The following is a 19,449-nucleotide window of genomic DNA, read 5'->3' as shown; positions in this document are numbered from 1 at the left end:
TCCCAACCCCAACCCCAACCCCAACCCCAACCCCAACCCCAACCCCAACCCCAACCCCAACCCCAACCCCAAAGATTAAAATAAATAAGTCGGCATTCTGAACACTGAACTATTTAATATTGAATTAATCATTAATTAATATTCAGTTTGAATATACTGCTTGCAAAATTTATAGGCTTCATAGTGATGGGATTAATTGGACGTGTATATCATTGCATATTTTGCAAGGTTGCTGCGATGATATCGCTGCCATCGACTTCCGCCAGCATTTTTATAAAATTAAAAGCATCTGCTTTTGGCACTGCATTGCTCAGGTAGTTACAGAAAATATCTAGGAGTTTCACTTTGTTTTTAGATTGTAGGACCTTTTCAACAAAGTTGTCGAATTTCTCTATCCATATATTGATCCTGACTTTTGTGAGGATGCTCTCGACCTTTTCGAGATTCATTTGGATTTCCTCTTCTTCGAGATTGTCGATTTTTTGGCATAAATTCAAAATGAAGTCCCAAGTGATTTCCCCCTCGAGGTCAGGGTCGTGAAATGTTCTCCGGACGAATATCCCAATTTGATGTATGTTCTCACTCACTGCGTACTTCGATAAGTTGCTTGCGAGAAGCATGAAGATTTATTTCTTATCTGCGAACGAGTCAAAAATGTGCTCAGCGGGAAATATGTCTGAAAAACGAATTTAAGACATGTTCTTTTAGAGGCTTTCTATAACTTTCGCAAGCATTGCTAAACTATCTTGAGATATGTCGCTGATCGGAAACTACTCACCAATAATTCCAAACAACTTCAAAAGCTGTGTCATCTTCACTTAATCCTATTTCTGTTTCAGAATCTCCACCCCAACCTCTCTTACTGCCTATTTGGATTCACTAAATGCGTAAAGAGGGCCTAAATTAAAGGTATTCGTGAGAGAGGCTTAAATTAGTAACTGCTTATTGATTTCGAGAACCTATTTTGCAATTTACTGTGATGATATTTCATTTGATTTGGCTACGAGCTAAATTAGCTATTAATTATCTTTCATTCCAGTAACATTTTCGGATAATTCTTTTAATTCTGTGCTGTCTGGCAGATTTTGTATCTCTTACAGACCTTGGATATCTCGCATGTCTTGTATATTTTGGATATCTTATGTATTCTAGATATCTCTGGTATTCTGGATATTTTGGATATCGTGCAAATCCGCGCTATTCGTCAGATTGATTTGAAATTCCTCCTTATTTTGAAATTACTCGCTGTCCTTCAGCTCGAAAGACTCATCAACTTATTTTATGAGTAAAATATTATTTGCTCTTGAAGTTATGACATGATTCATGGATTAAAGGGATTTCGAAATTTTATTCGCATCCTTGATTTATTCCTGCCCCTCGTGCTCTCTTATGGTTACTGATGATGCTAAATTATTCGGGGAATCGCTGAGATCTCTTTACCTCTCAATAATTTAAGTAGGTGATGGGTATTCTTGGTGGCCAGACGAAAAGAGCATTTCTTTATCTAGCGTTTGAGATGCTTTCTGCGTCATTGATTGGAAATATGCTTTTGGGGCTGTTTTGTTTGGATTGATTCTGATCGAAATAGAAAGCTGCCCTTTTGGAAGGTCAGGATGGGTCGAATGAAATAGGTGCCCTCTTCTGCTTTTATCTAAAGCCCTTGATCTTTCCAAATCAGGGTCAAAATTCTTTTTTTTACGCAGCTTTTTGTTTCCGAGATTGTCTCTGAAGTCAACAATATCTTCAATTTCGTTATCGTTGTCGACTTGAAGAAACGGATACTCGTAGACTTCCTTGACAGAATTTTTATCTTCATCGTCATTTTATAAGCTTTTGCGAATTCTCTCGCTTTTGGCTTCTTGATTTTGCTGCATGACCCGGAGCATTTTTTTATTTTCTTGAATGGCTTTTTTCTTTTTGGTGAAGGCTTCGGCGCTTTTGATCCAAATTTTGAGTGAATCTTTGTCCGTGCTTTCGAGAACATAATCCAGCTCTATTTCTTCATCGAGTCCAATTTAGGAATATTTTTCGATGATTTGTTCAATAGGCTATTTATTTTTCTATGACTCCAGTATGATCAAGAATATTCTGCGCCCGAGCTCCAGGACAGCTGCTGGCTCGAAGGCATCTTCCCTAATTGCATAGCTCAAAAAACAGCGAATAGCACTGACATTCAGCCTGCCGCTGCAAGAGATGAATTTGGCTAGAGCAAAGGGAGAGTTACAGAGCATCGCCATAATAGTGGTGTACTTGATGCCCTTGAACTACTCCTTTAATTCTTGCATATGACTGGTCGTTTTTTTAAGAATCTTCATGAAATTTTATTGTGTGGCTTTGGTGTGAAGATTCTCGATATACTCCTTCGAAAAGACTTGGTTGTTTTCATTATATCCTTTGTGTTTTTACTGGCCTCTTTTGAGATGGTTGGCCAGGAACTCCTGAATTTCTCGAGTATTTAGGGGATTATTAGTCAATCCTTAGATTATCTCCAAGAGCGTCCACGAGTCGTAAAAGAAATAGGAAAGGCAATCGACCAATATCTTCTTATTGTAATCATTGATTTCGTTGCAGATCTAAATAATGTAGAGTAAAGGATAGACAACGTTATAGGTGGCATCGTTAATGTCGAGCTCCATGATTCGGCGAATATATGGCAATACCTCCTTCAGCTTCTTGTTGAAAATCAACTCCATGATGGTCGTTTCATAGATCTGGTGTAGAGTGATAAAGTTAGAGACATTGAAATCTATTGACTATTATTAAACTTAATAATCATCTCCTTGTTCGCTCTTGATGGCCAAGTATATTTTTTGCATCTGGGAAATGATTTCATAGAGTCTCTCGAGGTCGAGTGTCATCAGGAAGTTGATAGGAAGGGACCGCAGCTCATCATTGAGGTCATCTATAGTATAGACTCCTTCCGTTATGGGATACTCGTACTTCTATTCCTTCATCGAGAGCATCTTGGCGTAACTCATTTCAGACTCAAGGAAAAGTCTCGTGATGGAGGATTTGGGGATGAGTTCGAGCAGCTAGTTTACATAGTTTTAATTCAAAATCATGACCTTTTCCTCATGCATCTTCCAACGATACATATACTGTACCAGACTTTCGGCTGTGCTTTCGTCATAGAAAGTCTAAAGCAGCTTATTTGCGAGTAAATGATGCACGTGTTTTATCATCTCAATTTTTTCACAAAGCTTAGTCATCAACACGAAGTAAAGTTTAAAGGAATTGGGACGATCGTAAATATCTTCAGAAAGTGTCTGCAGACTCGCAAGAATGGAATATGTAAGTTTTTATACTCTGCTGCGAGTCTCTGCAGTAAGTTCATAGTTTTATGGTGATAGTATTCCCGTTGAATTGACCTGGTACGTAATCAATTTAGTCAGCACTTCATCTTGATTGTGAATGATATCATAGATGCTCATATTGACTCTGGCCGTTTGGAGATTTTAAAGTTCGGAGGAGATATTGTCGATGCGTTTCAACTCAAGGTTAACTTTGCTTAATTCTGAGTTTTATTTCGCCTTCAAGGGAATGTTCTACAAGTAGATTAGAACCTCATTGATCGGAATATCGTTGCCTGTTCCTATTTTCAATTTCCTCTCGATAGCCTCCACCAAGATCTCGTACATCTATTGGTTCTACTGATGGAATTAATTTTTCTCGTTGTTGATTCGGTTCAAAATATACTTTAAATCAGATATCTACGATAGGTCCGATTTGAAATAGCTCAGAATGGCTTCGTTGAACATTCTCTTACCTTCTTACCCACAAATTTGTTCAGAAATCGGCTTTATGTCTTTGAGGATGAGGCCTTTGATTAGTCTCTCCTGGATAAAGCAGTGGCGAATAAATTCGGGGTCTTTGAACTTCAAAAACTAACTTAAATCACAAGGTCTGCCTCCTACTTCAGGCAAGAGTCCGTTCTCGGAGAGGAAATTAAAAACTTTTTCGATGAGAAAGACTTTTTTCTTAATCTATAAAGGCATCATTGCATATGTATTTTAAAGGTAGCTAATAACCAGCTTTTGAGATTCAGAATCATGCAAGTGATGGAACATTTTGGCAATAAAGAAGTAAAATGGTTAGTCTGATTTGAGTTTTAAGGAATTGGCCTCTATTTATTTTTTAGAGATAGTCACCATGTCGTGCTGGGATAGCCAGTTCCTTCTAAAGGAGAGATTTTTGATCACCTTATCTAATACTATCTATTTGTTATCGATCGTGGTGATTGCGTCAACGTATAAGCTCTCTTTCCACTCCCGAGCATTAATATTGGTCCATATTCCTTCATAGTAGCCAGCTGGGGCATCATCATGCTTGTCGGCTGGCGTGTAAGGAAGAAGCTCAGGTATTGCTATCAGCAGATCGAGCAACTGATTTTCTGCTTTGATGATGATTTCTTCGAGCAATTCGTAGTAAATTGTCTTGAATACAAACTTGAAATTTCTGAGAAGGAACCGGATTTATTGAATAGCACTTTGCTTATTTTCCTGGCAGAAGGCCCCGACGAGGTTAATGAGGTAGCCCTTGATTTCCATGCCCCTTAAAGCCTGATATTGGCGAATCGTCATTTTTATGATCTTTTCATCTTCTTCCGGCTCTGACTTATTCAAGATTTGACTGCTTTCGGTGTTGGTGAGTTGAATTTTCTTCTTATCATCCCTCCTCATCAGCTCTAGGTCTTTGAACATTTCCAGTTTCCTTAAGAAAAAATGGCAGGAAATGAATTCCATGACAGATTCCTCATTGCAATTGGCACTGAAGACCCTGCTGCTCAAAATTCCATAGCACTACTTTTAGATAGTCTCGACTTCCTTGAAAGTCATCGAAGCCTTTTTGAGCTTCTTCAGTACCTCTTCCCTAATGGTCTGATAGTCGTCGATGGATATCAAAATCTGGTAATCTTCCTTTTTGCATTTTTCAGTCCTGCTCCACAGCTCCAAGTAAATCTCTTTAGTCGTGAGCCCCATCTTTTGGGCGATTCCGCACTTCTCATTAAATTTCTCCGACTGCAGGTTTATCTTTTAGTTTTTGGGGAATAGCAGATCAATTTTAGAGTCGCGCGAGACTTCCCGAGTGACCATTAAACAATACTGGATTTAGCCGTTTTTGTTGTTGTTAAACTTGGGGGACATTTGGTAAATGACAACAAAGTCGTTGCTGTAGATGAGCAGAATTTTCAGGAAATTATACTTTTACAGATTTGAGGAGATCTGAATAGAATCTTTGGCTTTGACCGCGATTTTAGGTGGCTTCGCCTGAGTGTTGAGAGTGAAATTGTATGCCTCGATCATATACTTGCTGATATGCAAGAGCGTGTTGTTGCCCATGTACTTCAGGTATTGGTCTGATTGATCGATTGTGATGTTTATCGAATCCAGGGCGTAGCCGCGCTTTACTGCTAATATTTCGCTCCTTAAGTTTATCAGATAGACATCCCGAGAGTAGTTAAAAAGGATCATCGACTGCTTAAACATTTCCTTAATGTCATAAATTTTGTGGGCACCTGAGCTGCGAATCTCAACGGCTAAGAATTAGAGTTCGATGCCCCAAAGAGTGAAAATATTCTAGTTTTCTTTGTGCTCAGCGAGAAAGATGTTTAGAATATTCTCGAATGGCTCCGGCACAGTAAGGATTTAGAAGTTAGTTTCCGTTGAGTTCCATGGCACTTCATACTTGCGAACCAGCCTTCTGCGAACTTGGTCCCCGACCGCGTAGATCTCATAACTTTTCTTATAGAATATGCAAATATTACCATCCTTGGCCATGGAAATCGTAAAGGGAGTTTCCTCCAGAACGATTTCTTTGAAAACCTTAAATGGCTCTCTTGAAATGTTCTTCGGCTCGTATTTGTAGATCTTTAGCACATTGCCGATGATTATGGCGAGCACATTCATTTCTAAATAAGTAGTGACATACTTTTGGAATCAACGACGACATGCGAGACCTCCCCTTGGAACTGGAAAGACCAGTAGTATTCAGTGTCGACATAATTACTACTCGAAATATTTGCTAAGCTTATTAAATCGAGTTGATGCTTGTTTCCAATCAAAATGTGTTCTGCTGTTATTTTTTATGCGAATATGATGCGATGTTCCGAATTTTTATTTCTTTGTTTATCGATTTCGGATGATCTCGATGCAACTTCAAACTGCGAGCCCCTGGAAGATTCGAAAGACTGCTCATGGCTCGATTCAATGGATAGGTTACTTTTACCCGACGTTTATTGACCCTTTTGGGGAGTTGAGATTCTAAAAAATGATCTAAGCTTGCTCCCGAATGCAGATCCAGTTGTCTACGAAGGCGTCGCAACTTTTTTATCGTAAATCTATGGCACAAATTTCATGTCTGCTCTTTGGGCGAGAATGTGGACTTGTGGCCGTTGCTGTTTGAGTCTCTTTGCCTGCATATAATATCTTGGGTACAACAAAAATAAAATTATAACCTGCTTTATCCAGACTGTTATACTATGACATACTTATTGACATTTCAAATTAGTGCATAAGGCTAATATAATAGCATTGAAATTCGATGGGAAATAAAGGCCCAAACTATATCGAGCAGAGGCTTGGCAACCCCTTCTACTCCACAGAAAGCAAGGACTTGTAAACTAATAAGATCTTAAACTAATTCAAACTTGTCTCAACCTATCAAGACGAACTGTTTCAGCGCTGTAGTGTCATTGAACATAAATAAACGCAAGAGTTAATCATCTCCAAAGAGATCAGTTGCGAGTCGGAGGAGCAGATGAATAGATTGTATGCCGATTTCTAAAGAAGAAGAGAATCTCTGACCTCAGAGAATTTAATAAGGCTCAGATGTAACGATTTTCATAGCATAGATATAATTAAGAAGAAGTCGGATGGGCTGTTCTCAGATTAATATAAAATCATGCTGTTTTTTGACTATATACTCACCAGCGCCAAAGCTGAGTATGCAAATCGAATCAAAAATAATAACTACTTTACTCCAGAAGATATCAACATCATTATTGCTGGCACCGTGCGAGGCTACTCGGCTTTAGAAAAGGCTAAGATCCCCAATGACAAAGTTAGACTCAAGAACATCTATTTCGGAATCAAAGACAAGGGCTCATTGGTCAAGGTTATCGACAGTAAGCTCTTCCCAACCGAGCCGAATATCAAAGCTGCGGCCATATCTGATGGCAACGATGATGTTTTCTTGTCTCCTGAGTAGCTAAAAGAGAAATTCAGTGAGAAGAGCGGAGTTTTTTCGCTCGGTATAAGCCTGATGCAGCTCTGTCTACTCCAATCGAGCAGAGAGCTGTACAACTATTCGAATGGGTCGATCGACTACAAATAAATATAGACTCGCCTAAATATCATAAAAAATAAGTATCCCTTGAGTGTTTTCCATTTGATCCGGGAAATGCTCGAAAGAAGCGATGACACTCGGCCTTCATTTACAAAAATCAGTGATAATTTGCCTACTAATTTTAAGAATATGCCACAATCCATCAATCTGTCAGTCGTGGGCCGATCCACCCAGCACTTAACCAAAGAAACGATGCAGAAAACCAAGATTTTGCCACCTCTGGGATACACCAAATCTATCGTCCCGAAACTATTGGATCAGTCCGAAAGACACATGCACCAAACGTCATTAGCATCGGAGTATCGGCCAGCCATTAATGCAAGCGAAGTTTACACGAATGGCAATATGTATACTGGGCAAAAGAAAGAGGATCTGAGGCATGGAAAGGGTAAGTATTTATATAGCGATGGTAGCTACTACTACGGAGATTGGTTTAAAGGGAAAATGCAAGGGCAGGGCAAACTCTATGATGTAGACGGCAATCTCGAGTATGAAGGCTAATGGGTTAACGATCACTATGAAGGTAAAGGTACTCTTTATGGGCTCGGAGGAGTTGACTGGATTAAGTATGCAGGCGAGTTTAGAAACGGAAAGATGGATGGGTTTGGATAGATGTTTTTTAGAGATGGCAACAAGTACAAGGGCTAATTTAGAGGAGACATGCCTTGGGGAAAAGGAAGGATGTTTTCAGTGGATGGAGATGTCTGCGCGGGCCGGTGGTAGAAGGGCCAATACGTCGGATAAAAATGATGTTATATATCAGTCATATTTTGCTATCTTAATATTGACGCATCATGGAAAGCAATGAGTAGAGTGCAGATTGTAAGCAAGTATGATGTCTATAATGCAAATTGTTATAATGAGTAGAATATATAATGTATAAAAATTATAATTGTTGTTTTCGAGATGGAGGTCCATAACCCTGCAACTGAGAATCTAAAGTGCCCCACTTGCTTAGAAGAATTCACCAGTTTGGAGAAGCATAAGGAACACTATAAATCTGACTACCACCGCTATAACCTCAAACGAAAGATGGTCAAACTCACCCCTGTCAATCTTGAGCAGTTCCTGTCCAAGAGAAAGTAGACTGAAATTGTCACATCTGTTGAGCTTAAATGCAACTAATGCGGGTACTTCCTATCATATTTAGTAAAAAATTCAATTCGGCCAACACTCTCGCTCAGCACGCGGAATCCAAGGGTCATGATGCCTCAAAACAAGTCTCAATGACTGAAGCCAAGGCTCCTAAAGTCTCAAAGGTGTATCAGAAAGATTTATCAGTGTGTTTATTCTGTGTGGAGAAAAGTCCATCTGTGGAACTCAATATCGAGCACATGCTCAAAGTGCACAGTTTCTTTGTGCCCCAACCCCAATTCTGCATTAATAAAGTGGGACTCCTCGAGTATCTGCAATAGAAAATATAAGTTGGCTTCATGTGCATTTGCTGTGATAACAAAAAGGCAAAAGACTTTAATTCTGGCCAGGCAGTTCGCAAGCATATGGCAGATCGAGGTCACTGCTTCATGAAAGTCGAATAAGGATATGAATAATATGAAAATTTTTATGATTTCTCCTCCCTCTTCAGGGAATTGGTCAATGAGCAAAAGGGAAGAGAAGTGCCCGGCATAGATTACACAGAAGTCAGGGTATATGAAGATACAAACCACGAAACAGGGGAAGATGGCGATTGGGAAGATGAAGATGGCTCCTAAAACGATGAATAGAAGGACGAATGGGAATCTGTCGAAGAGGACGACCCTAAAGGGGAATAAAGAGTCGAAGGGGCAGTCAAGCCCTAAAAGTAAAAGAAAAAAATAAAGACATATCATTTTATGAAGCCAACTATCATGAGCAACGACTAGCTACTTCTTCCAAATGGCAAAATGTAAGCATCCTATTATTTTAGATTGGGAAATAGAAAATATAAGCACATATACAAGCAAAACTACCAGCCCTCGATGCTCACCAAACACTTAAAGATGCTCGGATATGAGACTTCTTGTGCAGAGCTCGAAAAGACGAACATTAACAACAGCCTTCTCGCCCGACAAAGATTGATCTAATAGATGAAACACGAGCGAGTTCTGTAAAAATGCTACGATAGACTCGGCAAGGGGCATTTAAGAGTTGGCATGAATAAGAATATGATCATTAGGAAGTATTTCCGAGTCCAAAACTCCATGTGATCCCATTGTTCATTAGCTTATCGATTTGCATTTAATTATACACCCTCCTCAATAATTGCAGAAACTTGCTGAGCAAAGGGCTGAACTCAGATAACTTGATATCATTGAGAGTAACCAATTGAGTTCAAAAGAGCAAAAGGCCTATTTTTTCATTTGAAGCGGAATTAATAACGCAAAAGGTCAGCATAATTGTATGGACTGCAAATTAATTATGCTTTTATTATCCACTATTATTTACACGATCCAATATGAATTATTTATAATTTGAATCACATTCAATCAAGTTCGAACAAATATGCAAAAACAATATCCTCAAATAAAAAATCTTTCATTTGAGATTAAATTTCTCTGAATTTGCCAATATTAAATTCTCAGCTCTCTCAATTTCGCTTCTATCCCTTCAATTTAGCTCTTCTGCAGCAGCATGCGTAGAATTACTAAGAGAAACATCTAGGTTGCAACAATTAGAGGAACGACTCCCCCTAATTTGGTTGTGATTATATCATCACATAATATTTCTATTTGCAAAATTAGAAACAATACAAAAATGAAAGCAAAGAGGATGCCTTTATTCTGATTGGCCTGCTCGACTGAAAACTATTTCACTGAATTAATTCACGATGTTACATTTTTACTGCTCTTCTATTTTTGTATGCAGCTTTGCTTTGAGTGCCTGAATTTTCGAAAATTCGCGAATCATTTCAAAGTCGGTGATTTCTTGTAATATTAAACTACTCGTCCCTTTGTTCATAAGGGAGCCTTTATTTTGTTTCCAGAAGAAAATCCCAGGGCAAAACATCGATGGTGCAGGCATTCCAGTTTAAAATTTAATTATAAACAGAAAGCCTATGATCAATATCCATACATTATATTATATTTGCTTCATCTTATTTGTGGGTAAAAATTGATAAGATTATGAATTTTAAACATAAAATCTGAGCATCTACTATTTATACTTCAAGTTGCTTAAAATGAGGAATGATTCACATATATTTGGTGTGCTTATGATCAAGTAATAATCTTCAGCTCTTCGACAATGTCTTCATAAAGTCTTTCTATGGGTTATTATATGGTCTTTTCAGTTAATGACTCTGAAAAATCGTTGTCAATTACATGTTCTCCCTATGGCAATATAAACGGCGCCTTATTTTATTAGCTGGCTCTTAGACTTTCTTTATTCAAGGCAGCTTATTTAGCCTTTTGTGACTTTGTTTCCGTTTCTTTTCGCTACTTCTATTTGTTGTTTGAGCTTGAACTTCTCATCATTTAATGGTTTTCTTTTTCTTGAATATTGTTTTCTTCTTCGTTTTGTTATGTTTCGTGTCGCTAAGTAAGCTGATGATTTTATTTCCTTCTTCCAGATTCATTATTAAAAAAGTTATCTTCGTCAAACTGCTTTTCATGTTTTTTTGTGGCCTTATTAGTTTTGGTGATCATCGTCATCGGAATCAAACTATTATTTTCAACCTAAAATGTTGTTTTTAAAGCGCTATCTATTTCGGAGTTGATTTTCATTTTGGCCTTACTTGTGATGAGAATATTTCGTTTTTCCTTTTGTTTGGAACTTTCTCCCCAGTTCTTTCTTTTGAGTTCCATCTGTTCAAATCTTTCCTTTTCGATTTCTTGAAGCTTCCGAAGTTCTTACTGCTGTTTTTTACGAAACTATTCGGCAATTTTTTATTGTTTTTGAATCTTTTAGTTGTTTATTTTTTCGAGCATTGAAACAGTCTTCGAATGTTGATTCACGACACTCTCAGGCTCAGGATACTTCTTCATTTTGGATGCCCCTAAACTCGATTGATTTGATCTATTTATTTTGCTTTCCAAAAGTGCTTCTTCAAAATGCGAGGCTCCAAGAGGTGATAAATCTCTTTTGACATGCACTAACTATTGATCCAACTTCTTTAATCTTTCCATCAGTTACATTTTTTTCAGGGTGAGCTATTTTAGTTTAAGTGTCTTTTGCTATCCAACATCTTTCTATTCAGTCTCCTCAGACTTTTTAATTGTCTTTTGCTGTGATCTGTTCTTCTATTTTTATCGAAACTTGTTGAGTTCTGCTAATTTTTCCTTTGTGCTCTTCGCAGTCGGTTTATTTGTTTATTCCTACGACTTAGGCGATTGCTGCAAAGTATTATGCGCACTTATGTTCACTTTAATTCTAAGCATAGGCTTGGGTTCAGAGTCCGTGTTTAAATTATGAAATCCTTTGATGAGATCTGCTATGGTTTCTTCTGATTTTGCATATAGTTTCTTCCAAATGTCAGCATAAGCTTAGACAAAGGGCATTTTTTATTTGGCCTGCGGGTTACTACCTTTGGTATGTTTTTCAAGAGGGATGACCTCTTTGTTTGCATTTTTCTTCATTTATAGGTATAATTATGAGTTTATATAAAGACACGAAGTCTAAAAACGGATAATCTCAAGATTTAAGCTTCTGTCTTTATTGAAATTAATAGTTAGTGATAGAAATTTGGATCTACTTAATCATAGTTTTACTAACTTCCCACTATCGCATAATTCATTATCTCATTCGAGCCCTGCAATAATAATGAAGGATAAATAAAAAGATAAGGAAAAGCTGATTGTCACTCTCTGGAGAAGCCACCTGGATAACCCAACTAATTACGAATCCATATGCTGCCGAATCCAATATCACAACCAGCAACAAACCAGTAAGCATATACAGGCCTCTAAGCCTTTGACTTGGAAGGAAACTTTCGTATTTCCTTTAGCAAAAGTAAATTCTGACTTGAAAATCGACTTTATGAACATGAACGAAATCAAGTAAATTCATTTCGCTAAAGATCAGATTCTCGATACGTTGGCCATTGGCAAAAGCATGGTTTCAATAAACTTGGATAATTCAAACAGGGGCACCGTACCTGCGAAAATAGGGATAATCAACGAAGAAGGAGAGCAAATAGGGATGGTGTTTCTAGAGTATGAAATCCTGAAAACAGAGATCACTTACATCGTATAAAAATTGATGGATTACGAATACTTGCTGAAAATCAACGGGTTCAAACTTCATTTCGTTCGGCCCATCCTAACTGTCCCTAACTTTTATCTAAAATTCACATACGACCAAAAAGTTCATAAGTAGGACTTTGCGTTTGAAGAAGTTAATGGAAGCTTCACTTATAGCTACCCAGTCAAACTCTATATCCGATTTGAGCATGAAGTCGAAATTTAAATGCAAATCAAAGATAACTACCGGAAGGATTATAGGAACCCAAACACCTCATTCGATACATAGTCGATCGCCAGCAACATCAACTCGATCCGAAAAGGACTCAAAAAGAATCAGTCTATTGATCTGAGGTAGGTTGATAAACTTTCCGGGATCTTAGATCTGAACTTTAAGAAAGATTTTGCGATTCATAAAAAAATACCTTTGAACATCAGCGTCAAAGGCATGCTGAGAGAAATTGCATCTCTTTAATTCGATATTTAGGTGGTTTATAAAACGAAGAAGTAAAAAGAAGAGATGGAAGTTCAAAGAAAAAGGGAAATATAATTAAAGCAAGCGGTAGTGCCAGCAGCCCAAAAGCAGCTGAAAAAGAAAGAGAAGTACGAGCCTCCAAAGAACGGAATCATTATTATAAACTCAATCATCGGCAAATTCGAACAGTTCAATGAAGAGCAGATGAGAGGAAAGGATTCGTATATTGAGTTGAATTTGGGCAAAATTTTTCATAACTCGCTTGTGCTGGAGGATCCAGGCACTGAAATAATATGGATGGATACGTTTACATTCAAGAGGACATGGGAGGAGACTCTTAAATTTACAATATATCTGCAAGATCAAGCATTGAAAATTCCCAAATTCTATGCCGAGGTCAATTTGAGGGATCTTTTCGAAATAGGCAGATACATGGCCAAGAAGCTGGAGGTCAGAGACGATAAAAATGCCTACTGCGGCTCACTCACTGTAGATATTATTTACAAGGAAGAGGAAGAAAAGCCGAAGCCTCCCGAAGTGAAAAAAGTATAGCCGGAAACTAGTCCACTCGAAAAATAGGAGAATTTGAAACAATTAAAGCAAAACCAAATTATGGAAAGAATGAAAAAAAGGGAAGAAGCCAAACAAAAAAGAGCATAGGAACAAAGATCCAGCATTCCAAGCTATTCTAATCAAGAGCTATTTCTGCCTCCTATACGACCTAATCGGGCGGTTTCTGAGCACAATAGCTCGACAATTAGTCCGCACAAGCTGCTGCGGTAAAGTGCTAATGTTTATAATTCTGGTCGGCAAATTGTAATCGGTACATCTCCGCGCTTCCACAACTAGAAAATATAATCCCATGACTCATTTTTGTACAAGCCTGAAAGTGAATTCGATAAACAAAAGCGCCCCAAAGGGACGAGCATTGGCTATGGAGATAAACTGGATTTCACAAAAGACCATGCACACTCACCTGGAGTGGGTCGATATGAAATCCCTTCAGTGTGGACGAAATATAAGTGATAATTCTCTCAGTATTTTTAATATGCATAATAGGAAAGATTGCACAAAATAATATAATTAAAGCGAAATCTTTGTAAGCCACGAATGATTATAATACACATAATGAAGTATGGGTTAGTATTTGCAAAGAATCATATATAATGCAATTGAATAATTTATCAAAAATGAGCGAATCTATATTTGAAAATGGGCCACTCCAACAGAATAATGATTCATCCCAACAGAATAACTTGGAATCCTCCCGAGAAAATCTATAAGTTGCAATGGAATAACCTTTTGTTTCATAGCAAAATGATTAAGTTCACCCAAATTCGATACAATAAACCCCGGAATAATTCTAGCCTACTGCACAAAAAGAATAGGAAACGAAACCATAGTTGAATGAACCGAATAACCGGCAGCAAGAACAGTAAAAGAAAGAGGAAGAGGAGGAAAACTAGATGAGCAATAATAAAGCAGACGAACACTCCATTCCATAACGCGAGTAAAAGCTGATGAATTAACTGGATCAGTAACAATTAAATTAGTAGCCAATTGCAGATCAGGCAGAGGTTTATTCAGCCAGCTAGCCAAACTTGTAGCAATCACATAATTAAGAGTTACATGATGAATAAGAGTTACATAAATAGTAAGAAGTGCAAAAATAGTAAGAAATTGGATATCATTTGGTTTAATAAAAATAGGGAGGGACAACCAATGAACATACAGTTATAATGCAAACATAAGTAGTTTGCGATAGTGCCTAGAATAATTTAATTTCAATAAAGTCGCCAGAAGAATGCGAAAAAGTGAAACCATAATTATAAATAGTTAATCATGAAGAACTTCATGATACAAATGAGAAAGCCTATGATAAAAATTAGAAAGAGAGTGGGCTAAGTTAAAAAGGCAATGACATCGGTTAAAAATAAAATGGTCTAAGTTAAAAAGAGAATAGTGTAAATTAAAATTAAAAAGACCTTGAAAAGTGTGATGAAGAAATCAGTGACAAAAAGAGAAATAGCAAAAAAGAACATGATGAAAGAAATGACGAAAATGAAAATGTAGATGGAATTCATGAACATTGTCCCGAAGGAGAAGGACTAGATCATCAACAATAAATAGATAACCAAAAACAAATAGATGATTAAAAGCATTTTAAATTTGCTGGCGAGAATAATTAATCGGGCCCATAAAAATAGCACACATAAGTATCGAATTAAAAAAGAAACTAATCTCCAAACATACAATCAGAGTGTAATGCAGCGGTCGAGTAGCATTATCCGAAATAATAACAATTAAAGCAATAAGTAGACTAGGATCTATAAGGTCCTCATAGAACAAAGCAGCAGCCTAATGAATAATAAAATCCCGACGAATAAAAATAAGAAGAAGCTTAATAGCAGAAGTAGCAAAGTTTAACAGATCACAAAGATGAGGAACTTTAAAATAAACACATTTTAGGTTCATCAAATTTAGAACCTCCTCTTCTTTAAGACTAACGCTCATCACAACATTCAAAGCAGCTTAAGTAAGAGCAATCAAGCAACTATAGAGAGCAATAATAGCAATCTATTTTGAAACAATACCAACCAACCAAACAATAGTAACCAACCAAATAATAAAAAAAATAAACCAAAATATAGGCGTAGTAATAGATAGTATAAGACAGTCAGCGCCCGTTTGAACAAATCCAGAAAGAAGATAACAACTGTAATGTCAATGTATAGCCAAACAATATAAAATTGATGGTGAGTCCAATTCAACTCACCGAGTAGAACTGTGATAATGTGGAGAGTGATTCAAATCAATAGGACGAAAAGTTTGTGGAGTTTTCAGAGTATGTGGCTCATGAGGACCAAAATACTTCCCAACAAGACAAGAAAAATAAGCATTATTAGAGTGAGCTTGATGAGCATCAGTAGAGTTCAAAAAATAATAAAAACGAGCAAATACTTGAAATTTATTCAGCTTCCAATCTAACGCCCACTCAAGGCTAAAAGAGATAGTCTGAGAACAAGCAGCATGAGAAGATTAGAAACCAGGAACTTCTCAAAAGGATTCAGTAACTTGAGGCAACTGTACAAGAACTCAAGGCCGGAAAGTCAGTCATCTCTCATTCTGAAGACAAAAAAGAAGAAGTTAAAAAAGAGGAAACACCGATAAAAATTGCGAAAGCTAAAATGCCTTAAATCCATGAAAAAAGTGTGCACAAGCTTGTGAACGAACTCTCCAAAATTGATGGGACAACCAAGCCCGCTCTTCATGAAAAAAAATATCGCAAAAAAAAGTTAGATTTAAGCAGCCTCATGGATAAAAAAATGGTTCATGACAGTAACATCTTTAATGTGACAATCGGCGAAATTATCGATAAGGAAAAGCAAGATTAAGCAGAAAAAATTAGTCTCCGAGAAGAGGTGAAGAAGCTGAGGCACAAATTGCTCAGACTGTAAGAGGAAAAAAAAGTAAATACTCATATCAGCAATAATCTTCAAAGAGAGAACTCGCAAAGAAACGACAGCAGTGGAAAGAAGAACTTATGTGGCCATTTGATCCGCATTTCTGAACTAAAATCCTCCAGAGTTTCTGAAAAATCTGACCGCACCTATTTTAAGAGTTTGGGAAAGAAGGCTATGCAGTCCGACGGAATAGATTCAGTTTCAGATCTTCTGAAATCTGATAATAAAGATCTATAAAGTTCAAATTTTAGAGTAAGAAAACCCTCGACAAAAATAAATGCCTTTACTACTCCAGTGGAATCAAGATCTTTTCTTGATTATGAGAACATATAAAATCAATCTGTATCACGTGTGAAATAGGAAGTTGCATTAAATGATTTCAGGTAGGATTAAGCAAACAAACAATGGTGGTAGGAGCCTTTTATGGGCAGGATTTAAATCCCTGACCTTCCGTCTCCTCCGACTTAATTTGACACTCAATAAGATATGGTAACTGTCGGAAAGCTGGCATTTTTGGCAATGGGTATTGAAATCCATGAGAATATGGTGCTTTCAATAAAAAAGTATAAAAACTGTGTTCACTTTTCGAAGAATGCAAACGAAAATATTTTATGGTACTTTGATGGAAAGTTTTATTGTGGCTAGTGGACTGTTCATTTGACTGGGGAAGGTGAAAAATCAGGCAAAGGATTCTAATATGTGCCAGGCAAATATGTCTATCAAGGAATGTTCCTTGGCGGGAAGAGAAACGGGCATGGCACGATCAAACTGTTCCAAAAGAAAGCTATAGGGACTGAAAGTGAATAAAATGCAATCAAAGAAGTAGTATACTCTGGCAATTGGGTGGACAACATCAAGTCAGGAGAGGGCAAGCAGGCTGACGAAACTGGAATCAAATATAGCGGACAATGGAGCTAAGGTAAAAAGCATGGGTTCGGGAAGTTGCGGCTTCCTGAAGGCGATGTGTATGAAGGAGAATTCGACCGGGGAATAAAAAATGGAAAGGGAAGTGAAGTGTTTAAGAATGGGGATAAGTATGTAGGCTGCTATACTCAGAATAAGTTTGATGGCATAGGCTCATATTACTGGAAAAACGGCTCAATGTATGAAGGATAGTTCGTCAATGGAATTCGGGAAGGCCACGGCAAGTGGATGTCGAACATTCATAGCCAAGACTGCGATGAGTATATTGGGGAGTATCATGAAGACAGAAAGAATGGAGTGGGAGTTTACAAATGGGCCGACGGGTCATAATATGAAGGGACATTTAAAAATGACCTGAAAGATGGGGAAGGAACAATCAGATACAAAAACGGTAAAGTGGCGAGGCTTCTCTGGAAGAATGGTCAGCCCATCAAAAAGATCTTCAGTGAATAATAAAAAAAGTACCGAGAAGACAGAAAGCTCAGCAGCCACACCAAATAGTTGGAGGGCATGAAGAAAACCAAGAGATAAGACTCAGGCATCCTCAATAGCCGGCATTTTGAAGAGTTTCACGCAGATTTTAATTGATGATGTGTTTAAATAATAAGCATATGGCCTTAAATGTGTTTGATATTGGGGATAGATCATGCTTCAGCAAGTCGTTACCTGAGAGGTAATTGCAACCAATGCTTGTTTCAAGATGGAGGATTGGATACAATAGAAAGCTCCTCCTCTCTTCCACTGAGAACTCATTCTGTTCATATCTCCAAAGCAAGCGTAGTTGTTGTTGGTCGCATAGCACCATTTCGAATGGTCTTGGGTTTATTTCCAAGTGGTCTGGCTATTGAATTGAATAACGAGAATATTGTTCACGGGGTATGGAGTTCCACACCATTGAGCCTGCAAAGGCCTGCCCCAGGTTTCTGCTAGCAATGGTGATTTCAGCATATTATTGATTCCGTCTTCGAAAATGCTGCCATTTATGCCTCCATTTTTGAAGATGAATTTCATGGGGAGTCCATTGATAGTGTAGTTTTGATAGGTGAAAAGACTGTTGTAGTTGGGGGAGGCAATTTGACCGCTGGCCAAAAGATTGTTGATGGAGTTGGGGTTGTTGAGATTAGTCGCATAGATGTAGGGCTTTATGGGGAGGATCTTGGTAATCAGGTTGGATAGAATGGTATCATCAAGTGAGAGACAGAAGACATGCTGCCCATAAATTTCCTGGCTGCTCCCTATCGAAATATTCACCTTGAAACCATTGAAGGCTGGATATGAGGGAATTGAGTGATCAATGAAGAAGCCGATGTCTGCAACCCCATTAAAAGCGAGCACCCCCTTCGAGTGGGCCTTGGTGCTCGAGCTGTTGCCATCAGGGTGTTCATCATTCCATGCAATCGATTGCAATGTCATGGTATTGATTTGGTTCAGAGTGTTGTACAGAGGTGCGCCCGCGACATCAGGCTGCTGGTTTTGAATCACAAAGGATGGGGCTGTCGAAGTGCTATCGATGTAGGCATATCCTCCGGGGACAGTCCCAGGGAATATCAATTGAACCCACCAACTGACTACCTTTCCTTTAGGATTTAAGCACTGCTGAGGTTGGCCAATTGAAAGGAGTGCGGCTATGGCAATTATGACAAATAGTTTTCCCATTTAGTATCCTATCTTCTGAATTTATTTGTAGATTTAATATCGATAGAATGCATTTATTCACAATAAAACATACGATGAAATGTAGTTTCCTATGATATAAGCATTATAATATTTAATTATATCCTTCTCGGATGTCCGGTCAATTCTAATTTAAATTGGGTATGGACAAAATTAAAAAGCATCTTCCAATATAAATAAAATTGGTAGGGACATTACATTTGAATTGAATTAAGAGCAAGCAATAGCTATATTTGCACATAATGAAAGTCTTGAATTTCATAATTAATATCGGAAGTTATGAGCCAAGCTACGGTCAAGATCTTGGGAACCGAATGGTGTCCGTTTTGTGTGAAAGTCAAGAAGTATATGATCAAGTCCAAATTGCCATTTACATGGGTAGACACAGATAGCCCTGATGGCACAGTTGAGA

General features: G+C 37.8%; 2 protein-coding genes across 2 annotated transcripts; one reads left to right on the top strand and one right to left on the bottom strand.

Moving 5' to 3' along the window:
* The first annotated feature begins 8,250 nt into the window (after positions 1-8,250).
* On the top strand, positions 8,251-8,882 carry LOC148300625 (uncharacterized). The gene is given in 2 exon segments (XM_088274523.1): positions 8,251-8,426; positions 8,495-8,882. Coding segments are annotated over 2 exon segments (564 nt in total).
* A 9,303-nt stretch (positions 8,883-18,185) lies between these two features.
* LOC148300624 (cell-death-related nuclease 7-like) lies at positions 18,186-19,019 on the bottom strand. The gene has a single exon (XM_088274522.1). The coding sequence runs from the start codon at positions 19,017-19,019 to the stop codon at positions 18,186-18,188; it is 834 nt and encodes a 277-aa protein (XP_088130648.1).
* Positions 19,020-19,449: the final 430 nt, after the last annotated feature.

Source organism: Brachycentrus maculatus, unplaced genomic scaffold (genome assembly GCF_059751285.1).
Source record: "Brachycentrus maculatus isolate JH-2025_06_01 unplaced genomic scaffold, ASM5975128v1 h1tg000684l, whole genome shotgun sequence".
In the NCBI taxonomy this organism is placed as follows: domain Eukaryota; kingdom Metazoa; phylum Arthropoda; class Insecta; order Trichoptera; family Brachycentridae; genus Brachycentrus; species Brachycentrus maculatus.
The sequence above is the reverse complement of the archived record's forward strand: the minus strand, read 5'-3'. Positions and strand labels throughout refer to the sequence as shown.

What these genes read in the sequence shown, in the direction of transcription:
- LOC148300624 (XM_088274522.1), bottom strand. Translation starts at nt 19,019, where the DNA reads ATGGGAAAACTATTTGTCATAATTGCCATAGCCGCACTCCTTTCAATT.